The 26,544-nt window shown below is 53.6% G+C and overlaps 2 protein-coding genes across 2 annotated transcripts; both read left to right on the forward strand.

The window, feature by feature from the left end:
- The first annotated feature begins 958 nt into the window (after positions 1–958).
- On the forward strand, positions 959–16,488 carry PIAS4 (protein inhibitor of activated STAT 4). The gene is made up of 11 exons (XM_054649931.2): positions 959–1,073; positions 3,798–4,227; positions 8,267–8,351; positions 9,458–9,499; positions 9,786–9,876; positions 10,185–10,313; positions 10,395–10,500; positions 12,868–12,941; positions 13,463–13,623; positions 15,287–15,417; positions 15,846–16,488. Exons 1-11 carry the CDS (start codon positions 1,047–1,049, stop codon positions 16,049–16,051), a joined length of 1,482 nt encoding a protein of 493 aa, XP_054505906.1. The 5' UTR covers positions 959–1,046; the 3' UTR covers positions 16,052–16,488.
- A 2,703-nt stretch (positions 16,489–19,191) lies between these two features.
- LOC143696114 (forkhead box protein L2-like) lies at positions 19,192–20,559 on the forward strand. The gene is made up of 3 exons (XM_077191331.1): positions 19,192–19,503; positions 19,987–20,159; positions 20,373–20,559. The coding sequence occupies exons 1-3, from the start codon at positions 19,192–19,194 to the stop codon at positions 20,557–20,559; spliced, it is 672 nt and encodes a 223-aa protein (XP_077047446.1).
- Positions 20,560–26,544: the final 5,985 nt, after the last annotated feature.

Here is a 26,544-nt window from a genome sequence, read left to right on the forward strand (position 1 = left end):
TGATGGGTTTTTAGCACCGACCCCGGCTTTTGCCAGCCTAGAAGGGAAAGCTGGGAAACCTGATTAACATCCTGCTCTTCCTGAGAAACTGTTAATTGCTTTTTACTTTAATTAGTATGTGGGGTCGATGGCAAGGAGAGTGCTGAAAAACCTCACCCAGTGCAGCAATTCACCCCAAACGCTGGAGTTACCCTGAAATCATCCAGTCCAACTTCTGACCCTGCACAGAGCGTTGCCCAAAGGCTCCTGGAGCTCTGGCAGGGTGGGAATGTGCCCATTCCCTGGGGAGTCTGGGCAATGCCCACCACCCTCAGAGGCAGAACCTTTCCCTGAGCCCCATCCCAAACCCCTGGCACAGCTTCAGCCGTTCCTGGGCTCCTATTCCTGCTCCCAGAGCAGAGATCGGAGCTGCCCATCTGGAGAAAGATGCAAACTACAATACATTATTGCTATTATTATTATTACTATTATTATATGGAAGGTGTTGTTAATTAGCGATGCGTTAAGTTGCAGAAAAGGGCACAAACACTGACTGGAGAAGGGAGGCTCGGGGGTCTCTGGGATGTCACTACCATGGAGCAAATTTTGGCCAGGAGATCCCCTTGCCCTGCCTTCCCTTCCCCGGGAACCGGGGCACCAGGACCTTTCCCCATCCCCTCCTCACCGGGGACGGCGGCGGAGCCTCGGGCCGAGCCCACCAGGCCCTGCCCTGCCCCGGGGGCAACCACCTGCCGCCATCTTGGGGGCAGCCCCCACCGCCTGCCCACTCCCTCTCCCTCCCGCGGGGCCGCCTCCATCCCTGTCCCCACCGCTCCCACCCCCCGCTCCCGCCGCCGTTACCCCGGTTTAGCGGAGTGCGGCCCCTTTAAGACTCCCGGGGAGGCGTGGCCTGTCGGGGCGTGGCCCGGAGGGCGTGGCCGGGAAGCGAGGAGCGCGCGCGCCGATTGGGCGGCGCTGGCGGCGCGGCCCCGCCCTCCCCCCGGCGCGAGGGCGTCACGTGACCCGGCGGCGGCGGCGGCCGGCGCGGTGGACGCTGGAGGCCCAAGATGGCGGCGGAGCTGGTGGAGGCGAAGGTGAGGGAAGCGGCGCCGCCGCCCCGCCCGCGGGGCCCGGCCGGCACCGGGCGGCTCCCGGCGCGGAGGGAAGGCGGGGGGCGGCGCTGCGGACCGCGGGGGCGGCGCTCCGGGGCCTCCCCCTCGCCTTTTTACCTTAGAGACTGCCCCGCCCCGGCCTCCGGGCCGCAGCCCCCGCCGGACCTCCCGGGGCCGAACCGGGCCGGGCCGGGCCGCGGTGCTGCCCGCCCTCCTCGGGGTGCCCCCGCGGCGGGCCTGCCCCGCTAACTGCCGGGATTAAGGAGGGCTGGTGCTGCCCCCGCGCCCCCCGGGCCGGTTCCGCTGCCCGCCCCGGGGCTGAGCGCTTGGTGCGGGGCTGTCCGGGGGTCGGGGAACCGCTGGGACCGGCACTGCCGGGGGCGGGGGCGGCCCCATGGCCCCGCTGGGATGGGGTGAGGCGAATCCACGCTCGGAGTTGTGTTTCCAAGGCGGTTTGTGCCTCGGGAAGCAGCGGGAGCTTTCCCGGTCCCCTCGGGATCCCGGTTCTGTGGGGGCCGGGGGCAGCGGGTGCTGAGGGCGGTTAAGGAGCAACGGCAGCGGCCGGGGAGCGCTCCCTGGAAGTGTTCCCTGAAGCGTTCCCTGGAAGCGTTCCCCGGGCAGCGCTCCCCGCCCGCAGGAGCAGCCCCTCGGCAGGGCTGGGGCTGCGTGGCCGCAGCCATCCCGGCCGGGGAGGGTTTTTGGGGGGCTCTGCTCTCCCCCTGCGGTCCCGGAGCGCTCCCCAGGCACCGCGGTGGCCGCAGAGGCTTTGGTGGGCTCAGAGCCGTCCCACACGAGCGTTCTGAGAGGAGGAAGAGGCAGGAGCGTCGGGAATCTCGGCACTCCATGTGCTCTCCCTGCTCGCATGGGGAACCTCGAGCCCTCGGGTTGCTTTGTCTGGGGTTTGTTGTTGTGTTGCTGCTCAAACCTCATCGTCCTTAATTCCTTCAAAATTCCTTCCAAATGGAAACTCTGGGCTCCAGCTCCGCTTTCCAGGCCAAGAGTCCTGGGTGAGGGGCTCCAGGAGCAATTCCCACAGGAGGAGTTCCTGTCTCCCAAGCTCCTGGGATGCCCTGGTGCCTCCTGCTGCTGTGTCTTGATGAATTTATCTTTCCAATTGCACCTTTTATCCTCAAATCCCTCGGGGACGACAAGGTTCTCTCCATTTCCTAGCACGCTTTAATGATCCTGGTGGGATTTCATCAGACTTGATGATCTTGGAGGTCTTTTCCAACCTTAATGATCCTGATTCTATTTTTGAGTTGAACAAAACTGAGGCACAAAGTAGATTCCTCCAGGATTTCACAGGTGGTGTGTGCTGGAGCAGCACCATGAATCCGGGGCTCTGAAATTCTGACTTTCTGGCAATTAAACATCTTTTCTCTCCTCTTTAGTCATCAGTCTTTTTTTCCCTCATCAGGGATATTTTGGGACTCATCACGACTCCCAGAAGTTCTAACTACAGACAGTGACATAACAGCTTTTTGGGGTTTCAGATTAAATGACATATGTAAGGAAAAAGGAGAAAACCAAGTGGCATTTTCTCTCTCATCTAATTCCCACATAGCCAAAAGTGGCTGTGAAATGTTTCTGGAAACAGTTGTAGATTTCTTAATTAAAAAAATAATCTGTAGCTGGTTTATTCCAGGAAATGATAAAGATTGTTAGATTATCTTTTATGCTTTCTTTTTAATTATTAATTCAAGAGGGAGGTAGAGGTTGGGGAAGATCTGCTGGGTTTTTTTTGTGGGGTTTCTTCTCGAATTTCCTCACAAACCAGGAAGGATGTGGAGTGAATACGTGTGGATATCTACTGAGTTTACTTCCAGGGCAACTTGAATTTTCCAGCCTGTGTACTTTATTAGCTGCTTCTTTGCAGTTTTAAGGCTGTTTGGGGGTCTGAAACGCCAGCCTGGAGCTGTGGATTCACCAGGAAGAATTCCTGATGGGAGCTTCCCTTGTGGCCTTTGACTCTGCCGACACTTACAGGCCTGGGCTGCCACAGAGAGGGAATTTTGGGAGCCCTGAGCTGGGTTTTGCTGCTTATCAGACACTGAAATTGGGAATTGCAAGGCAGCTCCTGGCTGGGATCCCAGGGAAGCGCTTGGCATTGTTCTGCTGGGAGCACACTGCTCTCCTCAACAATCTCAGCATCCTTCCACACTCTACAATGTGTGGGTTTTTCAAAGATCCTGTGGATGTAGGGAGGATTCTGGAGGGGTTTTCCCCATCTGGAAGTCCAGGATTGGTGGCCCCAGTTCACCTCAGCCTCACCTAACTCACGTTGATTTTCTCCCTGTGCCTTGCACTGGCACCATTTGGAATGAAGTTTTCCGTGTTTCTCTGGGAGTTCGGGATCCTCAGGCTGCTGAAGGAGTTCATGAGCTCCTCCACAAGTGAGGCCTCTTGCTTTAGACCTTTGAGGCCGCTCCTACTTCCAGCTGAGCTCTCTTGAGGATGCTTAGCATCTGTCCAAGTGATTTTGGAGCCGTTTGATGCCTGTTTGTCCTTCAGCGGGTGATCTTTGTGTTTGTGTTGCTCAAACAATAAATGGGAACCAAAATCAGATGGCAGCAGCGGGTTTGGACAGGTTTGGGGGTCTTTCTTTGAGGGGAAAATTTAAAATATCTTGCCTTGTAGTTATAAAGTGACAACTAAACCTTTGCCTTTTATAACTATGAGAACATCTTTTAATTTTTTATCCCCCAGAACATGGTGATGAGTTTCCGAGTCTCAGATCTTCAGATGTTGCTGGGTTTTGTTGGCAGGAGTAAAAGCGGACTAAAACACGAACTAGTGACCCGAGCTTTGCAGCTGGTCCAGTTTGACTGCAGCCCCGAGGTGTTCAAGAAGATCAAGGAGCTCTACGAGACTCGCTACAACAAGAAGGGCTCGGAGGTGGCGCCGCCGCCGCCGGCGCCGCCCCGCGCCGAGGCTCTGGCCCTGCACTCCTCGTACGACCGCGGCAGCGCCGTGCCCCGGACCCTGCCCGCCGCCAGCATCGACTACCCTGCCCTCTACGGCAAATACCTGAACGGACTGGGCAGGTTGCCCCCCAAAGTGGCCAAGCCCGAGGTTCGCTTGGTCAAGTTGCCCTTTTATACCACGCTGGACGAGCTGTTGAAGCCCACAGAGTTAGGTGAGTTTGGGGAGGGGCTTATAAATAAGGTATAAGTTGAATAAAGTTGATAAATAACTTATACCTTGTTGATAAATAAGGTAGAAGTTGAAGAAAGTTGATAAATAAGGGGGGTTGTTGATAAATAAGGTAGAAGTTGAAGAAAGTTGATAAATAAGGGGGGGTGTTGATAAATAAGGTAGAAGTTGAAGAAAGTTGATAAATAAGGTAGAAGTTGAAGAAAGTTGATAAATAACTTAAACCTTATTGATAAATAAGGTAGAAGTTGAATAAAGTTGATAAATAAGGGGGGGTGTTGATAAATAAGGTAGAAGTTGAATAAAGTTGATAAATAAGGTAGAAGTTGAAGAAAGTTGATAAATAACTTATACCTTATTGATAAATAAGGTAGAAGTTGAAGAAAGTTGATAAATAAGGGGGGGTGTTGATAAATAAGGTAGAAGTTGAAGAAAGTTGATAAATAACTTATACCTTATTGATAAATAAGGTAGAAGTTGAAGAAAGTTGATAAACGTGAGTTGATAAATAAGGTGTGTTTTTAAGGAGTTTCTAAAGTTGTGTGGCAGGAGAGGCTGATGGGTGGGATGGTGAAACCCCTCTCTTTTCCCTCTTTTTCTCTCTCTTTTCCCCCTCTTTTTCTCTCTCTTTTCCCCCTCTTTTTCTCTCTCTTTTCCCCCTCTTTTTCTCTCTCTTTTCCCCCTCTTTTTCCTCTCTCTTTTCCCCCTCTTTCTCTCTCTCTTTTCCCCCTCTTTTTCTCTCTCTTTTCCCCCTCTTTCTCTCTCTTTTCCCCCTCTTTTTCTCTCTCTCTCTTTCCCCCCTTCTCTCTTTCTCTTCCTCCCTCCTCTCTTCCCCCCCACTTTCCCCCCTTCTCTCTTTTTCCCTCCTTTCTCTCTCTCGTTCCCCCTCTCTCGTTCCCCCTCTCTCGTTCCCCCTCTCTCGTTCCCCCTCTCTCGTTCCCCCTCTCTCCCCTCATACTCAAAATTTACACAGGAATATTTATCTCTGGGCTTGCCAGTGCCTAAAGGTGGCTGACAAAAGAGGGAGAGCAGCTTTTTACAGGGAGAGACGGTGCTGGCAAAGGGGGAACAGTTTCAAACTAAAAGAGGAGGGATTTCGATGGGATTTTGGGGAGCAATTCCTCCCTGTGAGGGTGGGGAGGCCCTGGCACAGGGCAGGAGAGGCTGTGGCTGCCCTGGGAGTGTGCAAGGCCTGGCTGGAGCGCCCTGGGACAGTGGAAGGTGTCCCTGCCTGTGGGATGGGACTGGATGAGCCTCCAGGTCCTTCCCAATCCAAACCCTGTGCTCCTGGGATTTTCCTCAGGCCTGGAATGTGCTCACTTTGGAATCCCACCTTGTTTGGTTCCTGTGGATTCTGGAGCCGTGTTCCACACTAATGCTGGTTTTCAGCACTAAAAATCCCTGACCTGAAGCATCCCGTGGATAAAAGAGAGTGGCAACACCTCAAAGTGTGTTTTTGACCTGTTATTTGTGTGTGGTTCTGTGTGTTTTGAGGGGTAACCAGTAAAACTGGAAGAAGAGCTTTTTTCCCTGGGGTGTGGAGACTGATTTTTCATTATTTAATTTGGAGAAACAAAGGATGTTGTTAACTGGTGTTAAATAGAACGTTCTGGTAGCAAATTCAGCGTGTCCAGAGAAGTTGAGTTCTGCTGAGTGTCTCATAAATCCATGTGGTGATGTAGAATCAATTGGTAGAGAATTCTGACAGCTTGGGCTGGTCTGGCTTTGCTGAAAATACATTTGTTGTGGTTTGGGGGGGAAAAAAATAGATAAAGATTTGATTGTGCAGAAACAAAAAGACAGAGGCCTAATTAGTCAGATTTTATGTAATTTCTTCTTCGTTTGAAGGCGTTAATGCTGTGACAAAGCAGCTGAGTGGTGACAGAGTCAAGCTCAAACACGATCGTGGTGTGGGGAACGGTTTGTGCAGTGTTTCTCTGGGAGTTTGGGATCCTCAGGCTGCTGAAGGAGTTCATGAGCTCTTCCACAAGTGAGGCCTCTTGCTTTAGACCTTTGAGGCCGCTCCTACTTCCAGCTGAGCTCTCTTGAGGATGCTTAGCATCTGTCCAAGTGATTTTGGAGCCGTTTGATGCCTGTTTGTCCTTCAGTGGGTGATCTCTGTGTGTTAATGCGTGTTAGTCAGCAATTCCAATGTGGGATTCTGAAGGAAAACCAATTTCCACGAGGTGGAGGCAGAGGGGGCTGGGGGCTCTCGTGGGATTGCCCAGGTGTGTCCCAAGGTGCCATCGGTGTGGGATTGCCCGGGTGTGTCCCAAGGTGCCATCGGTGTGGGACTGCCCGGGTGTGTCCCAAGGTGCCATCGGTGTGGGACTGCCCGGGTGTGTCCCAAGGTGCCATCGGTGTGGGATTGCCCGGGTGTGTCCCAAGGTGCCATGGGTGTGGGATTGCCCAGGTGTGTCCCAAGGTGCCATCGGTGTGGGACTGCCCGGGTGTGTCCCAAGGTGCTGTCGGTGTGGGATTGCCCGGGTGTGTCCCAAGGTGCCATCGGTGTCCCCTGCCCCGGGTGTGTCCCAAGGTGCCATCGGTGTGGGATTGCCCGGGTGTGTCCCCAGGTGCCATCGGTGTCCCCTGCCCCGGGCTCATTAAAGGCAGCCCTGGCAGGTGACACCAGCCCTGGGCCCCGCAAGGCTCTGCCTGATCCCCCTGCTGCTGCCTCCTGAGGCTCCTGTGGAGCCCACAGAGCTTCTGGTTCTGGGTTTCTATTCCAGCAGCAGTTTAGGTTTTTGTATAAAGAGCCAGCTGAGAAAAATGCAAAATAAACTGTGGGCAGCTTCTCGATTTTCCTAATCAGGTTTGCTTTGTCTTTGTGTGGCTGAACAATCAGCAGGACTCGGTTTATTGGCAGTTTCTTAATCAGAAACATTAAAATTACTTTTTGTTATTGTCCTTGTCAATCATCACTTGCTAAAAATACCTCGTGAAATGTTTTACTTTCTGCTGGTTGTTTTTTGTCAGAAGATATTTGGGCAGAAACTGGAATTAAACGAAAAGTTCCACAGAGATATCTTCATTCTTACTTCTGAAATGTATTTTTGCAAGTTCCATTTGCATTTTTAAAGCAGAAAAGGCACCAGAGGGGAAGCACCTGGAGTGACTCAAGTTGTCCCCAGGTCTTCCAAGAGCTGCTGAGGTTTTATCCTTCCTCCATCTCCTCTTCTTCATACAAAAGTGCATTTTCCTCCTTCTGAACTCCTGGTGGCTTTGAATAACCCTGCAATGGAAGTGAGACAAAGCAAAACACCCAATTCTTGCTAAATGATTTTTAAAAAGCTGTTTTAGCACTTCCTCTTTGTGTTCCTCCTGTGACTTTCGGCAGCTCAGGGTCTGAACTTTGCTTAGAGACACAGAACTGAAAATAAAACGTGTTTGGATTGAAGCACAGGTTGCAACAAAAGTTTCCCACGTCTCAAGCTTCATCTTCCCCACATTAAATGCACTTGATCTTAAAATTATCACTGTGCAAAAGGCCCCAGTTAATGCTGGGCTCTCTGCAGCCTCTCTGAGGGTGAGCTGCTGTCCCACCCTCAAGGTCAGGGGGTTTGAAGCCGTGTTTTGTCTCTTCCAGCTGCTTTTTGTGTTGCTTTTTTATTATCTGAGCTAATCTCTCTTGTTGCTGGGGTTGTTTTCTCTCTTGTCCAGAACCCGCCTGCTCTGTCTGGTTGGTTTTGGGCTTTTGTGTCAGGCTCAGGTCTCCTCTTGGGCTTCTCGAGGATGTGGTCACACTGTGGCACCACTGGTGTGGTGAGCTGATGGCTCTTGGATTGTTTGAGGAGAGGAAAAATAATTTAAAAAGAGAAAAATCAGATCCAAAGCCTGTGCTGGTCACACCGAACAATAAATGAGCAAAGCTTTAATCAAAGCAGAATTACCAAAACAGGTGAAAACTGCAATTCTGGGGTGTGGGAGAAAACAAGACTTGGAGATAAACAGAGCATGGCAATCACCTCGTGCTCAGAGCTGCTGCTCTCAGTTTGATGGACACTCTTCTCTTCCCTCCTCAGTTCCACAGAATAATGAGAAGCTTCAGGAAAGTCCGTGCATTTTTGCATTAACACCAAGACAAGTGGAGCTGATCAGAAATTCCAGGTACTCCTCACTGGGTATTAACAGTTCCAGAAAATGCAGCTGCATAATTCCAGCATTGCTCAGTGTTCCCTGCCTGTGGAAGCTTTTGTTCTCTGCAAGGGACCAGGATTTGTGTGAGGACACCAGGCTGCTCCTCATGTACAGCAGAGAGCTTTGGGAGGAGCGGGAGCTGCAAATTCCCCCATCCAGGTCCTTAAGTTTCCCTTGTGCTGCTCTAATCCCCCTCTGGAATGGTGCATTTGGGCAGGAAAACGGGGATGAAATCATCAATGACCTAAATTCTCTGCTGAGCTGGTGCTGTGAGCGTCTCAGCCTTTCCTCCGGGCCAGGTTCAAAAGGCAGAGTGTGGAGCTCTTTGCATCTGAAAGGACCTTCCTTGGTGGGGAGGAAACATCTGGGATTAGGATTTACCCTGACCCCTGTCAGATGCAACTTTTGAGCCAAACAAAGGCTGCCCTCAGAGGTGGCAGTGCAGGCAGGGAGGTTTCCTCTCGCCTGACCTGCTCCCTTCACGCAGAATTCCTCCAAAAATTTAACATAAAACCTTTCAATATTTCTCTTTGTCATAAACTAAAGAGCCGGAGAAAGAATATCTTGGTTATTTTGCCTCCTGGTAAAACATCCTTGTTGTGTCTTTCATTTCTTTGCTGATTGAAGTTAAAATCCTGTCAGGAATAGCCCTGATGGAGGTTGCAATATTCACAGTGGGGCCTTAATATTCAGTCCCTTGGTTTGCATGAGCAGCTTCAGCTGAATAATTAAACACAGAGAGTCTTGAACACTGTCAGGTAAACCTGACCTTAAAACCCAGTTTTTATAAATTCTCACAAATCACCAGAAGGCACCTGAACAGTTTTAAAAAACCCAGAGAAAAGCTGTAGGTTGGTGCATCAGGAAAAAAAAAATAATTACAGGATCACTGATATTTGCAGGGGGAATTGTACAATTTAAATAAAGTTCTGGGAGGTAATTTTTTGAAGTTCTATTTTAAAAAAATTAGGAACAACTGAAGTTCTTGAGTCTGGCAGCTGGTTTGGGTGATTCTTTTGGGGGTAGGGATTTTTTTACATAATTAATTAGAAGTTTTCTGTTCTTTCATTTATCAGGGAGTTGCAACCCGGCGTGAAATCGGTTCAGGTGGTGCTCAGGTAGGTCTGGGCTGGGCTCATTGAACATCAGGGGCAGAGCAGGGGAGGAGGGAAGGTTCCAGCAAGTTCCAATGTGGATTTCATGGCTCCAGAGAGAATTTCCTGTGGACTTTTTGTTCTTGGGCCTCTTAAACTCCACTTTTGAACCTCGAGCAGAAGCAGCAGAGTCCGACCTGGATGGGCTCTGCTGAGGGAGCGTGGATTGGGATGGGATTGGGATGGGGGCTGTGGGAGCTGGGCATGTGCAGAGCATTGGGATATTATGGGATGTGTTGTTTGTGCCCAGAATCTGCTACACAGACACCAGCTCCCCACAGGAGGATCAGTACCCTCCCAACATCGCCGTCAAGGTGAACCACAGCTACTGCTCCGTGCCGGTGAGGACGGGGGGGAAAATCTGGGGGAAGTTTGGGGAGTGTGCAAGGAAATGGCTTTCCTGATGGGTGCCACACTATAGAAGTGCTCTACTTAGTTTAAAGCTAATTTTTTTTTTATGGATTAGCCATGTTGTTAATGAGCTGTTCTGTATAAAGGCTCGATCCTGTTTAATTGTGCTCCAGCTGTACTCAGCTCCTTCCGCCCCCATCCCTGAGATCTGGGGCTGAGTGTAATTTAATGGAGCTGATCAACAGATGTACCTTGAGTAAAAAACATAAATAATCTGTATTTAATCTTCCTGCTCTAGGGCTACTACCCCTCAAACAAACCCGGGGTGGAACCCAAGAGGCCCTGCAGGCCCATCAACCTCACCCACCTCATGTACCTGTCAGCGGCCACCAACCGCATCACGGTCACCTGGGGCAACTACGGCAAGGTGAGAGCCCAGGGAGCCCCCAGAGGTGCCCAGGCAGCCCTGCAGAGCAGCCTCCTCATCCTCCCCTTCCTCTCTCCCCAGAGCTACTCGGTGGGGCTGTACCTGGTGCGGCAGATGACCTCAGCAGAGCTGCTGCAGAGGTTGAAAACCATCGGCATCAAGCACCCGGAGCTCTGCAAAGCACTGGGTGAGTGGCTCAGGAAGGGCCTGGCTGCAGCCTGCTGGGGAATAACCACCACCTTTCACACCTCTGCTCCCCTCCAGCTGTGTAAACCCCACTTTTTATCTGAACAGACTTGCTGAGAGCTGTGTGGGAGCCGTGGGAGGTCACCCCAAAGCCGTGGTTCTGGTGGCTCTCCCTGTAGGTGGATGTAGGATTTGTGCCGCTGTCGTTGGGACTGGAAGGGCTTCATGCCTTCAGCTGAGTCAGTACGAGCAGCACTGACCTCGGGATTCCCAAAGGACTTTTCTGGAGCGAGGGATCCTGGTGACAATGTCCTGCTGCCCCAGTCCCTGGCACTCCTTGGGGTGGCACTGGGATGTCACCAGCAGCACTTTGATATGCCTTGAGAGCTTCAGAGAAGAGATGGTCCCCAGAGATGCTTATCCCAAACCGCTCAGGTAAATCCTCCTGGTGTGAGGCTCATGTAAAACATTACTGGAAATGAGGGGAAGTTACTTTTCCAAGGTGGAATCTGACTTGGAGCTCATGAGTGTGGAAGATTCCCAGTTTCTCATGTTGCTGGACAAAACCTTCTCACTGTTTCACTCTGCGTGGGAGAGCTGACCCCGTGATCCTGATGGTCTTTAAAACTGCCCAGATCCTGGAAAACTCCTCCCAAGGATAAGAAACTGTCAGGGGATCCCAGCATAGTTCGGGTTGGAAGGACCTTAAAGCTCATCCAGTGCCACCCCTGCCATGGCAGGGACACTTCCACTGTCCCAGGCTGCTCCAGCCTGGCCTTGGGCACTGCCAGGGCTCCAGGGGCAGCCCCAGCTGCTCTGGGCACCCTGTGCCAGGCTCTGCCCACAGGGAGGAATTTCTCCTGCACATCTTAACCCCAATTTGCCCTCTTCAAACCATTCCCCCTTGTCCTGTCACCACAGCTCCTAAGGAAGAGCCCCTTTCCAGCATCCCTGGAGCCCCTTCAGGGACTGGAATGTTCTGGGAGGTCTCCACTCAACCTTCTCTTCTCCAGGCTGAGCTTCCTCAGCCTGCCAGTCTTGGAGGTGGATGGTAGTTCCCATGGAAAGGTGATGGCTCCAGGTGTATCCAGCCTGCAGACACCTGGATTTTGGGCAGGAATCAGTTCTATTTGGTTCTATTTATTTAAATAAAACCAAATGAGAGCAATGTCTTACTTCAGCTCCTTCATGTTTTCGTGCTTGGAAGTTGTTTGGATATCCAGAACTGGCCAACCTGAGGAGATCCTAAACTTTGCTTTTCTAGCTCTGGTCTGCTCTGCAAATACTTCCCTGTCACTGAAGCTGCCCTTTGCCTTCAGTCACATCTCACTGCTGACTCATCTTGCTTTGCATAAAATTCTGTAGAACTTAATACAGGAACATTGTCTGAGAACAGATTACGGCTGTGGATCCAAAATCCTGATCTGGAGATCCTAGAAAATTCTCCTTCCCAGGTCTCCCAGTAATTGATGCACAGAGAAGGCTCTTACAAAGAACTTCATAAAAAATTAAGCTTGGATGAAAAGGCTCCTAATGTGAGGAAAACAAGCCCAAATCTTGTAATCTCCTGGGAATTTCACATCTGAGAAGTCCCTCTCTAATTAAAGCTGGGTGTTGCAGAGCTGCATGTAGCCTCATTGTCTGGAGACATCTTGTTATGATCTGAAAAGGTCAAAAGAAATGGTTGACTTGCTCCAAAGAAAAACAGTGATGGAAGTGTCAGAGGCAGTTGCAGACAGCAGTGGGAGCAGCAGCTCCTCCTCAGGACTTTGGGAGCAGTTCAAAGCTCGTTTTGTTGATTTTTGCACCTTGGTGTGGGACCTGCACACGTGGGACCTGCCCATCTGCTGCTTTCTTTGATTTCCCTGCTGCTCCTCTGGTTTTTCCTTTCAGGCTGCAGCAGCAGGGGCAGGATTCCTCCTTTCCTGACATCTGATTCTTCCCAGATCTGTGCTGGATGGCTGCTGTGCCCGGCCTTGCATGGCTGCCTTGCTCTGAGCTCTCTGCCTGGCTGCCTCTGGGCCTGTTTGTGGCTCCTGTGGAACGTTCTGGGATAAAGCAGGTGGCCAGTGGAGAGGCCAAGGAGTGGCAGCCCAGCAGTGCTGAGAGGAGGCTGGATAACCTGATGGCAAAAGGATGGGATGGGGACTTGCTCTGAGCTGGAAGTGCCAGGGGGAGACATTTCCCCAACTCCTGCTGCCTCTGAGCTCAGGAGGGAATTAACCCCAGGTCCATGTGTTCATTCCCTCCCTGACAGGGAAAGTGATCCCCACACACCCCAGGGCTGGGGTGAGCTGCTCCCCCTGTGCTGCACAGCCCTGCCAAGGCTGAGTTTTGTTAAATGCTGTGTCCTCTGCTCTCCCTGCAGTGAAAGAGAAGCTACGCCTGGACCCCGACAGTGAAATCGCCACCACCGGGGTCCGAGTGTCCCTCATCTGTCCGGTGAGACCCTGCAGGCCCCTCATGGACCTGGAGTTTGGGTTGGAAAGGAGCTTAAAACCCTGCAGTGACACCCCCTGCCACAGGGTGACACCTTCCCTGACACACCTGACACCTCCCACTGTCCCAGGCTGCTCCAGCCTGGCCTTGGGCACTGCCAGGGATCCAGGGGCAGCCCCAGCTGCTCTGGGCACCTGTGCCAGGGCCTCAGCACCCTCACAGGGAAGAATTTTCCCCCAATATTCCCTCTGGGTGTGAGGAGCCACTCCCTGTGTCCTGTCCCTCCATCCCTTGTCCCCAGTCCCTCTCCAGCTCTCATGGAGCCCTTCAGGCTGTGGCACCCCCAGCTCTCCCAGTTTAATCCAGAACCAAGGAGCTCCAGCTCTGCTTTAGCCTGGTTTTGTCAAGAACCCAAACCCTACTCCCAGAGCAGCTTTGCCAACTGGCAGATGTTTTTCTTTCTGAGGGGATCTGGGGGTTCCTTGCCAGGTGTCCAGGCTGATGCTCTGCTCTCTGCTCCACAGCTGGTGAAGATGCGCCTGTCGGTGCCGTGCCGGGCCGAGACCTGTGCACACCTGCAGTGCTTTGATGCCGTCTTCTACCTACAGATGAATGAGAAAAAGCCCACATGGATGTGCCCTGTGTGTGACAAACCTGCCCCCTACGACCAGCTCATCATTGATGGGTGAGGTTTGCACCTCTCTGCCCTTTCCCCTTCCCCGCTGGCCGCAGCATCCAGCTCTTGGTTGAAGTTCACTTTGAAACTGTTGAAAGTTTATTCTGCTGGTGCATCATATTCTGGTTTCAGTGTTTTGGTGTGTTAGAGCAAGTGGGAATGTGCTGGGAGGGAACAGGCTTGTGGTGCAGCATTTTTGGGGTGAGTTTGGGAGCAGCTTTGTGCCCCCAAACGCTGGGAGCCTTCTGTAGACTGGGACCACTGGCCAAGGACTGGTGGAGCAGCACACGTGGTTCCTGCCTGCTGGGAAATGATCTCCACCCTCGTGGCTGTGTGATTGGCCTCCACTGCAGGTGCTCTCAAGAGCAGGGAGAGTTTGCAGCGATGTTTGGGGTGCCTCAGCTCCCCTGGCACAGCAAAGTGAGCAGACCAGTCTGGCCCAGGGCTCCTGCAGCGTCGCTGCCCTTGTGGGCCTGGGCAGATGCAGGAGCTGTGGCTTTCCAGGCAGCCTGGAACAGCCTCAGCACAGATAACCTGTTTGCTTTGTGCCCTGGCCAACCCTGACAGGAAAATCCAGTTCCTTGGAGATCTCTGGCAGGGGGAGGTGGAGGGGAAGCTGTGAGGGGTGGGATTGTGGAACCCACACGGGTCAGCTGTGCCCGTGTCCTGCATGAGGAGCAGCAGGATGTCCCTGGGGAAGGCTCAGCAGACTTTAGCTCCTGCTCAGGGCTGGGTTTGATGCCACTTCTGTTGGGTGAAATCCTTCCCAGATTCCCTGGAAGTGAGGGGAGGGAGCTGGCACTCAGCTGGGTGCTGGGAGTCAGGAAAGAGCCCGAGGCTCCTGAGCAGGGTGGGAGGTGGTTGGTCAGGTCTGGCATCCTCAGGGCCTTGTCAGCTTTTTGGGAGCTGCAGCTTGGTGGTTGCTGTGCTGGTGATGGGATTGGCTGTGGGAGCAATTCCTGCAGGAGCTGGGGAAAGCTGGAACTCTCCCACTGGCGTGCCACAAAGTTTTCCTGACCTTGGAACTCTTTCCACTAAGAGTTCTCCTTCCTCCTGAAGGAAAGTGCTCAAGTCCAGGAGGGAGTGAGGCCTGGCAGAGCAGCATTTCCAACTAAAGATCCCAGGCAAACGCTGGGACACAGGGAATGAAGCAAGTCCCCAGTTTCTCTGGAATCAGGGCCTCATTCCAGGAGTATTTTCATGGATTCGTGGTGTTCCTGATGCAGGAACGTTGTTCTGGTGGCTATTGTGGAGATTTGGGAAATAAAACTGGGAAGGAAGGGAAGTGCTGCTGGTTGGATTGCTGAGTTCCTGATGCCAAAGGATCTCTCACCTTTTGCTAAAACCTTGCTGGGAATGTCCCTGGGAATGTCCCATGGGATGGGGCAGCAGGGGCCTGCCTGGAAGCAGTGCCTGGGAAACTGGGTGAAGAGGAAAAACTGTCCTTAATTGCAGCTAATTAAGCTGGTAGTTGATGATTCGGGTGCATGGACAGGAAGGGCTGGGGTGGATTTGCACAGTCAGAACCTGCACGGGTTTTATGGGGAATAAAGTCCGTGACTCCAAGGGCTCTCAGCTCAGGAGCCAGCAGCAGGTTCCTTTGGCTCCAGGGCCACTGCACACACCCTGCTGAGTGCCAGGGCTGTGACAGCTCCTCCTGTCCCCTCTGCAGGCTCCTGTCCAAGATCCTGACAGAATGTGAAGATGCAGATGAGATCGAGTACCTGGTGGACGGCTCCTGGTGCCCCATCCGAGCCGAGAAGGAGCGGAGCTGCAGCCCTCAGTGTCCCATCCTGGTTCTAGGTGAGAAAGGCTGGAAACCCCAGGGGAAATCACACAATTCCAGCATGGCTTGGGTTGGAAGGGACCTGCAGGATCATCCAGTCCCACCCCCTGCCATGGCAGGGATGCCTTCCACTATCCCAGGCTGCTCCAAGCCCTTTCCAGCCTGGCCTTGGACACTTCCAGGGATCCAGGGGCAGCCCCAGCTGCTCTGGGCACCTGTGCCAGGGCCTCACAAGGAAGAATTTCTCCCCAATATTCCCTCTGGCTGTGGAAGCCACTCCCTGTGTGCTGTCCCTCCATCCCCTGTCCCCAGTCCCTCTCCAGCTCTCCTGGAGCCCCTTTAGGCTCTCCCTGGAGCCTTCCCTTGTCCAGGCTGTCCAGCCAGGAGCGTTGGATCCTTGCCTGAGCTGGGCAGGGCTGGTTTCAGCTCCTCCTCCCCGTGCCAGGTTCCTCGGAGGTGAACGGGCTCCTGGCCGCCCCCAACGGCACCGGCGAGAACGGCAAAGCCCCGGCGGATGTTGTGGATTTAACACTGGACAGCTCATCCTCGGAGGAGGACGAGGAGGAGGACGAGGAGGAGGATGATGATGATGAGGGACCCCAGCCCAAACGACGCTGCTCCTACGAGAAAGGTTTAGTCTCTGCCTGCTGACTGCAGCCACGGCTCGGAATTCCCAACGGACAGACTTGAATACTCTGGTGCTTATTAAACTGGAGGAGGGGGAGAACGTCCTCTCCCACCTCATCTCCCTCCCTCCCTCATCTCCTGTGACTTTCCTATTCCAAATTACTCATTAAAACGAGAGAAAAAAGAAAAAAAAAAAAAAAAAACAAAAAATGACACAAACAAAACAAAAAACAAAAACCATTGAGCTGCTTCTTGGTTGGAAAACGACCCCACTCAGAGCCTGACCCTGAACTGGAGCCTGAAGTAAAGAAAGTGTCTTAAGCCAGGCAGGATCCTCCCTCACCTGGATCCCGGGATCGGGGGAGCTCCCCTGCACACCTCCAGGACACCCACCCCTGCATCTCCAAAGCCGTGTGCAGTTTGATCCTCTTGTTAATTAACCATTCCTTAATTAATCTAAAGGTTTTGCTGGACGTGTGAGTCCGGGGCGGGGCGGGAGGGGGGAGCGGGGAGGGCTCTGGGAGGGGGGGCTTGGATAACCCAGAGAGGATAGAGGGGGGTTTGTAGGGGTGGGACTGGGGGCATGGGGTGCCAGGGGTGAGATGTTGGCTTGGAAGTGGCACTGTTCTAGCTCAGAGCTCCAGCAGCTCTGCACCTCATGTAAAGAGACACGTTTGGAATTTTAACCTAATCCCAAGGGAAGTGTAGAGATTTGTGCAGTAGTGACTCGTTTTAGTTGAGCAGAAGCCATGGGGGGGGCGGGGGGTGGGAGGGGGGGGCTCGAACCACAGATCTGTTGTATTTTTGAAGTGCAATAACTTTGGTGTTTTTGAAGACTGACAAGGGCTGCGCATTCCCTTTTCGTTGAGGTTGGTTCTGGAGGCGGCGGCCGTGACCTGCAGGGACACCCCCGGGCCTGGGGATGGGGACGGTGACCTGCAGGCCACCCCCACACCTGGGCACACCTGGCACCAGGAGCAGGAGCAGGGCAGGGGGGTCCTTCCAGAAAATGCCGGGTGGGGGAATCTCAGTTTTTAGCCAACTACCTCGGTAACTCCAATTCAGGTTTCTTTGAGTCCCGAGCCCGTCGCGGGCGGGTGCGAGGGTGGGGCCCGGGCGCTGCCGCCGCTCCGGCCCCTCCACTTCTCTGTCCCAGCCTTTGGCCCCAGAGCCAAAGCTCCTCCTGTGCTCTTTGGTGGCAAAACGTTGTTGCTTTTGAGTTTGCGAAGCGTCACCTTTTTGACTTTGTCTTGGAGAGTTTCTGTCCCGGCCTCTGCTGTTCCCACGGGCTCCTCCCGGCTCTGGTTTGCTCTGGACCTCGCTGGCTTTTCCCCCTGAGCCCGCAGGGAGCTGGGCCTGGGTGAGGAGCAGGGGCCGTGTCCCTGTGCCCGCTGCTGGCCTGGGACCCCCGAGGGGCTTGGTGTAGCTGGGCACTGCCAGACCCCAAACCCTCCATCCTCCCTTTATCCTCCCCTCAGGTACCCCAAACCCTCCATCCTCCCTTTATCCTCCCCTCAGGTACCCCAAACCCTCCATCCTCCCTTTATCCTCCCCTCAGGGTACCCCAAACCCTCCATCCTCCCTTTATCCTCCCCTCGGGGTACCCCAAACCCTCCATCCTCCCTTCCCCTGCTGTGGGCACCCCAAAGCCTCCATCCCTCACCCCAGCAGCCAGGGGGGCACAGAGAGGGGGGGTCTTGGTGCCTTTCCCAGCACTCCCCCCTCATTCCAGAGAATTCCACACGTGGCCAGTCCCACCTGGAGGGAAAAGCCCCCGAGGTCCAGCCAGAGCCGCCCTAAATCCTCGTTGGCCACGTGCCCAAAAGCAAAGACCCCTCTCCACAGTGAGGAGGGGGCTCCTCTCCCAAACCCCCATCTCCCCATGGGGTGGGGGTCCCTGAGCCCCTGTGGGAGGGGGATTCTCCCCTCCTGCCTGGCTGGGTTCTGGCTGCAGGCCGGGATTGGGAAGGGCTGGGGATCAAAGCCCCCTTTGCTCCCGCTCCCTCTCCCACAGGGACACTGCACCCCTTGGCCCCAGGCTTTGCTTTTCCTTCTCTTTCCTGGCTGTAAGCAATATGTTTTCAGGTTGAAACGGGGGTGGGGGTGGGAAAAGGGGGATGAAAACAACTGACAAAAACCCGGGTAGAGCTCCCAGATTAATTTTACTGTACAAAGTTCTGTGCTCGCGGCCCCGGCTGCACAGTAGCTTTAGAGTCCAGTTGTTTTCCTAATATTTTTTATTCTAATTTAATTGCTTTTAAATTTTCCAGGCCAAGCAACTGTTTGGAAACACCATGCTTGTTTTAGTGCTTTCTGTTGGAGTTGGCCAGCTCTTCCTGTACATATGTTGGTTTTATTTTTTTTTTTCTTATATCCTGTTTTTTTTTCTTCTTTGTTTTGTAAAGAGAAGAGAAAAAAAAAAACAAAACAAAAAAAAAAGAAAATTATTTTTCTTTCCCTCAGTACACATTCTTCAAATTATAGTGTTTGTTAAATAAAATGAAAGATTTACATTTAATTCTGTGTCGGCTTGTTGGGATTTCTCACCCCAGGATCTCCCTGGGCTTTTCAGGATTCCCCAGGATCTTCTCCCAGGGGGTCCCAAGGATCTCACCCAACATCCCCAGGATCTTTCCAGGGAAAATCTTCCCACAGGGCCTCCCCAACCTTCCTGGGGTCACCAGGATCTCCCCCAGGATCTCCCCCAGGCTCCTGAGCTCTCCAGAGGGTCCCCAGCATCACTCCCAGCTCACCCCAAAATGAGACCTGGGGGTTTTCATGCACGGCAGGAGGGTCCTGGGGCAATCCCAGGATTTCCCTGGACATCCCAGGGTCACCCCAAACAGAGCCTGGAGGGCTCTGGTTCAACCCCCATCCCCTCCAGGTTCTTCCCTGGGTTTTGGGGGGCAGCTGCACCCCCGGGCACCCCCCGGCCCCGTCCCCACGGGCACCTCCTCGGTGCCACTTTGAATTCCTCCACCTCCAGCGGATTAATCATTTTATTTATGAGGCTTAAGGGCCCAAATCCCGTTAAAGCCGGGGCTTTGCCAGATAAACAGCCCGCTTTGGGGGCAGCGCGTTTGTGAAAACACAATTAGCAAACCCTGTAATCTGCACTAATTACCGGGCCATGAGCGCCGGCACTCGCCGGCAGCACCTGCACCATGGGGGACACGGGGGACACCGCTGGGGACACGGCTGGGGACGCGGCACCTGCGCCCCGGCGCCCGCCCGGAGCCTCCTTCACCATCGAGTATCTCCTGTCGGGCCGGGGGCCCGGGGCCGCCCCCAGCCCGGAGCCCCCCGGGCCGAGCCCCCCGGGCGCCCCCCGGCCCCCGCCGGAGCCCGGGGACAAACCGGCCCAGTCCTACATCGCCCTCATCTCCACCGCCATCCTCTCGTCCCCCGAGAAGAAGCTGCTGCTGTCCGACATCTACCAGTGGATCATGGACAACTACCCCTACTTCAAGAACAAGGTGAGAGGGTTCTGGGGCCGGGAGCGTTTTCTGGGAATTACCCCCGATTTCCAGGGTTTGGGGTGAGCGGTGGGGACTGGGCTGGGGAGCTGAGCCGGCTCCGCTGAGCCCGATCCGCTGGGAAATCCATCGGGGGTGCCCAGAGCTCGGCCCTGCCCGGGTCGGTGCCTCCATCGGGGGTGCCCAGAGCTCGGGGCCGGCCGGGTCGGTGCCTCCGGGCTCGTTCCTGAGCCTGCCGGTGTCGGCTGCCCCCGATCCTCCGGGAGAGCGCGGGTGCCGCCGGCCGAGCCCGGGCCGGCTTCTGCAGGGCTGGAGTGGGCACGGAGAGGCCGGGGAGCTCGGCCTGAGTGACCCCTGTGGGCCTGAGTGACCCCTGTGGGCCTGAGTGACCCCTCTGGGCTGCCCGACTGACCCCTTTGGGCCTTAGTGACCCCTGTGGGCCTGGCTGACCCTTCCAACCCTGACTGACCCCTCTGCTCTCAGGAGAAGAGCTGGCGCAACAGCGTCCGCCACAACCTGTCCCTTAACGAGTGCTTCGTCAAGGCCGGCCGCAGCGACAACGGCAAAGGCCATTTCTGGGCCATCCACCCGGCCAACCTGGAGGACTTCGCCAAGGGCGACTACCACCGGCGGCGGGCCCGGCGCCGCGTCCGCAGGTCAGGGGGGCCTCGGGGGGCCCAGGGGGCCTGGGGGGCTCTGATGGGCTCTGATGGGCTCTGAGGGGCTCTGGGGGCTCTGGGGCCTGGGGAGCTCTAGAGGCCCGGGGGGCTCTGAGGGGCTCTGGGTGCTTGGGGGGCTCTGGGGGGCTCTGGGGGCCCCAAGGAGAGGTTTGGGTCTCGGCGCTGACCCCGCTCTGTCTCCCCTGGCAGGGTGAACGTCGGCTACTTCCACCCCTACGCCCTGTACGGCCTCGGCTGCTGCTGCCCCTGCTGCCCCCCGGGCCCCGCCGGGCCCCCCCGGTGCCCCCTGCCCGAGCGGCCGCGCTGGGGCTGGGGGCGGCTGCCAGCGCTGCCCCGGGGCTCCGTGCCCGTCCTGCCCCGGGCCCCCTTCCTGTGACGCCCCTGGGGACAGCTCTGCCTGTGGCCCGTGTCCCCCTCCTTCCCTGGCAGCCCAGGGGTCACCCCTGTGTGTGTCCCCTGTGTCACCAGTGCCACCAGGACGGGGCTCATTCCCGGGGTCTCCACATCCCCATCCCGTGTCCCCCCTGTGCTCTCACCCCTGTGTGTGTCCCCTGTGTCACCGGTGTCACCAGGACAGGGCTCACTCCCAGGGTCTCCACATCCCCATCCCGTGTCCCCCCTGTGCTCTCACCCCTGCGTGTGTCCCCTGTCCCCGGTGTCACCAGGACAGGGCTCCTTCCCACAATCTCCACGTCCCCATCCCGTGTCCCCTCTGTGCTGTCACCCCACAGGACACCCCAGGATGGCACCGCTGTCCCACCCTTTGCCTTCACTACCTAACAGAGCTTTCCCATTGAGGGAAACTGAGGCACGGCCCAAATTTGGGCTGATCCCCCCTCAAACCCCTCTGGACACCCCCAAAGCGGGGGTCCCCCAATCCCCTCCCCTGCACACTCAGGCACATATGGGGCTTAAACCCTTGCAGCGGCTGCTCCTGCCCTAATTATTCCCTTACTAATTGTCCCTGACGCCCCTAATGAAAATCGCGGCTCCCAGGTGTTAAGTGGCATTAGGGCGTCTCGCTAAGAAAGACGACTCGGCCATAAATCCCGGGATAAAGCCCCAAAGCCCCGAACAAGGCAGATTATGACACAAATTAATCCCCTCCCCTCGGCCGTGCCCTCTGGGGGGGCCGGGCTGGCTCCTGCCCCCACGGCCACATCGAGATTTGGGGCATTTTGGGGCATTTTGGGGCATTTTTGGGGCATTTTTGGGGTGTGGGGTCACCTGTGCACTGCCCTGTCACGGTTTGAGGTGGCCCCATGGGGTTGGGGGGGTTTGGGGAGGGGGGGACACCCCAAACGTGTCCCCTGAGGCTCCTTAAACCGCGGCCATCTGTCCCCAAACGCGATTAGGGTCCCCAAACCCCCCCTCGGTCCCCCCCGAGCCGCTTAATGGGGCCGGGGGTGCTGGGGGGGGCACTGGGCAGACTGGGAGGGTGGGGACCCCCCCCCCCCTTTGCTGTTATTGCTGTAAGGGAGGGGGCTTTGTTCCATTTGGGGAAACTGAGGCACGGCCACAGGTTGAGGCGGAGTCCCCCCCATCTCAATCCCCTCCCCACAGCGCCCCAAAATGGGAGGAAAAAATCTCCCCAAAATCCCCTGTGTAGTTCTGGAGCCCCCAAAATAACTCCCCCACACAATCCTGAAAACCCCAAAAACCCCCAAAACAGGGGGAACTCCCCCAAAAATCCCCTGTGCAGTTCTGGAGCCCCCAAAATACCCCCCACAATCCTGGAAACCCCCAAAAACCCCCCAAAACAGGGGGAACTCCCCCAAAATCCCCTGTGTAGTTCTGGAGCCCCCAAAATAACTCCCCCACAATCCTGGAAACCCCCAAAAACCCCCCAAAACAGGGGGAACTCCCCCAAAATCCCCTGTGTAGTTCTGGAGCCCCCAAAATAACTCCCCCACAATCCTGGAAACCCCCAAAAACCCCCCAAAAACAGGGGGAACTCCCCCAAAAATCCCCTGTGCAGTTCCGGAGCCCCCAGAACAGGGGAAGCCCCTGCCCCAAAAAAATCCCTGCAGTTCTGGACTCCCTGAAATTGGGGAAATCCCCCAAAATCCCCCCCACAACCCTGGAAACCCCCAAAACAGGGGGAACTCCCCCAAAAATCCCCTGTGCAGCCCTGGACATCTCCAAAATAGAGGAAATCCCCCCAAAATCCCCCCCAGCCACGGCCCTGGACCCCCCAAAACCCCAGGGAACCCCCAGCCCCTGCCCTGCTCCCCCTGCCCGGGGCTCCCCAGCCCCAGAACCAGCAAAAAAACCCCAAAATCATTAAAATCTCCCCCCAAAAAATTAGGGGGACACCCCCAAAAAGAGCCAGTGCCCTCCATCCTCTCCTCCCCCAAGAAATCCAGCGGGCTCCGGGTGTATTTTTAATATATAGTTTATTTCTCTCTTTTTTTTTTTTTTTATTTTAAAGCCCCCCCCAAAGTGCAATTTTTATTATTTTAATTTTTTTTTGTCGTTTTTTGTCATAGTTTTTATTTTTTTTCCTCATCTCCCCCACTTTATAAAGAACTATCAAAGTTACAATCTATGGAATGTCTTTTCTGTGCTTTATTTATTTTTTTTTCATATATTTCTTTATATTTCTTTTTTTTCTCTCTCTCTCTCTCTTTCTCTCTTCCTTTCCTCACTCCTTTTCCTCCCCCCCCACCCACCCCCGAGAAAATCCTCACCAAAACAAAAAAAAAACCAAAAAAAAAAATTGGAAAAAACACATAAAAACCGCTGCAACCTTTGCGAGTGCTTGAAGATAAAGAATCTCTTTAATAGATTATATAGAAAGACGCAGGAAAAAAAAAAAACCAGAAAACAAAAAAAAAAAATAAAAACCAAAAAAGGGAAAAAAAAAATGAAAATAAAATTAATATTTATAATAAAGTGGCCCCACCTCGAGCATCCTTTGGGGTCCCCGGGCCGAGCTCGGTGTCCCCCCCGTCCCTGGGGACATTTCAGCTCTTGCTGTGTGTATATATATATATATATATATAGATAGATAAGATAGATAGATAATTTTATTATATAAAACACAATTTAATGCAGCATTTTGCCCCCTCCCCGCCCCAAAATTTCCGTCCCGTTTTGCTCTTTGTTTTTTTGTTTCTCTTGATTGAAATTAATTTTTTTTTTTCTTGGTCGTGAATCAAAAACAACAACAAAAAAAAAACAAATTAGAAAATTTTAGAGAGAGAAATTCAGGGGGTTTTGTTTTGATTTATTATTAAATTATTAAATAGTTAAATTTGGGGGGGGGAAATTGGGGCTGGGGAGGCTCTAAAGGGTTGGGGGGAGTTTAAAGGGGGGGATGGAGGAGAATTTTGGGGTGGGGAGGGGGAATCAGCCCTTTCCTGTGGAAAAATGAGAATGGGACCCCTCACACTCAGTTTGGGGGGCAGGACCCCCCCAGAGCCCATTTTGGGGCAAAAAAACCCCCAAATTTGTCCCTTCCCAGCCCAGCAGGGGGTGCAGCCCTCCCTTGACCCCAAAGCCAGGATTAAACCCCAAAAACCTGGGCTGAGCCCCCCCAAACCCAGATCAATCCCCAAAATTGGGCTGAGTCCCCCCAAAACCCAGATTAATGCCCCAAAATTGGGCTGAATCCCCCCAAAACCCAGATTAATGCCCCAAAATTGGGTTGAGGCCCCCAAACTCAGATTAATCCCCCAAAATTGGGCTGAATACCCCCAAAACCCAGATCAATCCCCAAAATTGGGCTGAATCCCCCCCAAAACCCAGATTAATGCCCCAAAATTGGGTTGAGGCCCCCAAACTCAGATTAATCCCTGAAAATTGGGCTGAATCCCCCCAAAACCCAGATTAATCCCCCAAAATTGGGCTGAGGCCCCCAAACCTGGGCTCTGCACCCCAAACCTGGATTAACCCCATCAAACCCAGGCTGAGCCCCCCCAAACCTGGATTAACCCCCCAAAATTGGGCTGAATCTGCCCAGACCTGGATCAATCCCTCAAAATTGGGCTGAGTCCCCCCAAACCTGGGCTCTGCACCCCAAACCTGGATTAACCCCCCTAAACCCGGGCTGACCCCCATGAGGGGAGGTGGGATGGGGGAAGGAAAAGGGGGGGGACACACAAATTTCTTCCTCTTTAAAATAAAAAAAAATCTTTTTTTTTTTCCCCTCCCTATTTCCCCTTGCCCCTGCTTGGCTTCGATCCAGATTTTATTATTTCGTCATTTATTATTATTATGATTATTATTAATAATAACTTTTATTATTATTCCCCTCTCTCCCTCTCTCTCTTCCCACCGTAACTCAGCACTTTCTTTGGCAACACTTTCATCCCAACCTGGATTCAAAAAAAAGAAAAAAACAACCAAAAAAAAACCAAAACAAAACCTCAAATTAAATTAAAATTAATCAGAATAAAGACAAAAATCTCGATGCTGAGCTACGGGGGGGGATTTTGGGGTGGGGGCTTTAAGGCGACGGGACAGGGACAATCCTGGGGCATTTGGAGCTTTTTTTTTTTGCTTTTTTTTTGCTTTTTCTTGATTTATTTTTAGTGCAAACTTCACCTTGTGCTAAAGTGTTGCCAGTGGGGGGGACAGGGAGGGGACAGGGGGGACACGGGGACATCGCTGGGGGAATCCTGAGTCTGCTCCTCTCTCCTCTTCCTCCTTTGTGCTCCTTTTCCTTTGCATTTTTCCTTTTTTCCTTCTTTCTTGCCCTATTTTTCTCCCCTTGCCCTCCCCCCCCCAATTTATTCCTTCTTTTCTCATTTTCCCCCCTTTTTTTTCCACCTTTCATTTCTCATTTTTCCTTCTCCCCCCCCTTTCTTTCCCTTATTTCCCCTCTTTTATTTCTCCCCTCCAATTTCCTTTTCCCCCGTTTTTTTCCTTCCTTTCTTTTGACCAATCCCTCATTTTTTCCCCCACTTTTTTCCCCCTTTTCTGCACACCTGGAAGCTCCCACCCCCTTCACCCCCTCCCGGTGCTGCTTCCCCCACGATTCCTTTGGGATTGGGAATGGGGGAAGGAAAAGCAGCAGCAAGGGTGGCAAAATCCACAGGGGGAAAAAATAAAAACAAAACCCCAAAAACCAGGACGGGAGGAGCCACCACAACCCCGAGCACAACAGGAACCTCCACAAGTCTCTATTTACAAATCCACACGGAATTTTCTTTGCATATTCCCAAAAAAAAAAACCTCAGCCGGTGCTGCCAGAGGGGCCGGCCCCGCCCGGAGCCCCCGGGTTGGGATCCGACCCCTTCCCCATGGGAATTCCCTGCCCAGATCCCAAATCTGCTGCTCAGGGAGGGATGGGGACCCACAGGCACCTGGGGGCTCGATTTTCCTGCCCAAAGGGGGCACGGGAGGGACACAAATCCCTGGGATCTGGGCTCCCTCCAGCTCCTTCCCGGGGGATTCCCTGCCTGGAGCCCAATTCCCAGCCCGGATCCCAATTCCCCAGCTCAAATCCCAATTTCCCTGCCCAGATCCCAATTCCCTGCCCGGATCCCAATTCCCTGCCCAGATCCCAATTCCCTGCCCGGAGCCCAATTTCCCTGCCCAGATCCTAATTTCCCTCTCCAAATCACAATTTCCCACCTTGTATCCCAATTTTCCTCTCCAGATCCCAAATTCCCAGCTCATATCCTAATTTCCCTGCTCAAATCCCAATTTCCCTGTCCAGATCCCAATTTCCCAGCCCAAATCCCAATTTCCCTGTCCAGATCCCAATTTCCCAGCCCAGATCCTAATTTTCCTGCCCAAATCCTGATTTCTCAGCTCATACCCCAATTTCCCAGCCCAAATCTCAATTTCCCTGCTCATATCCCAATTTTCCAGCCCAAATCCCAATTTCTCAGCTCATATCCCAATTTCCCTATCCAGATCCCAATTCCCCCTGCCCAAATCCCAATTTCCCTGTCCAGATCCCAATTTCCCAGCCCAGATCCTAATTTTCCTATCCAAATCCCAATTTCCCAGCTCGTATCCCAATTTCCCTCTCCAAATCCCAATTTCCCAGCTCATATCCCAATTTCCCTGCTCCAGACCCCAATTTCCCAGCCCAAATCCCAATTTCCCTGCTCCAGGTGGGATTTTTGCCAAATCCACAGGGATCCCAACACCTCTGCGCTGGCACTGGCTAAAAAAAAACATCGTAAAAATAAAATTATTTCTACAAAAAAAATTAAAAAAAAACCAAAAAAAACCCAAAAAAACCCCCAAACAAACAAACAACCTCCTCAAGGCTGTGGGGAGCAGTGAGTGAGCCACAACCCCCAGGATTCCTGCCTAAAATTCAAGCTTCCATGGATTTTTTTTTCTATTTAAAATTCCCGAGGGTCAGGGCATGTCACAGAACCTAATTAGCATCTTCCTCCCA

Source organism: Agelaius phoeniceus, chromosome 29 (genome assembly GCF_051311805.1).
Source record: "Agelaius phoeniceus isolate bAgePho1 chromosome 29, bAgePho1.hap1, whole genome shotgun sequence".
Taxonomy (NCBI): Eukaryota; Metazoa; Chordata; class Aves; order Passeriformes; family Icteridae; genus Agelaius; species Agelaius phoeniceus.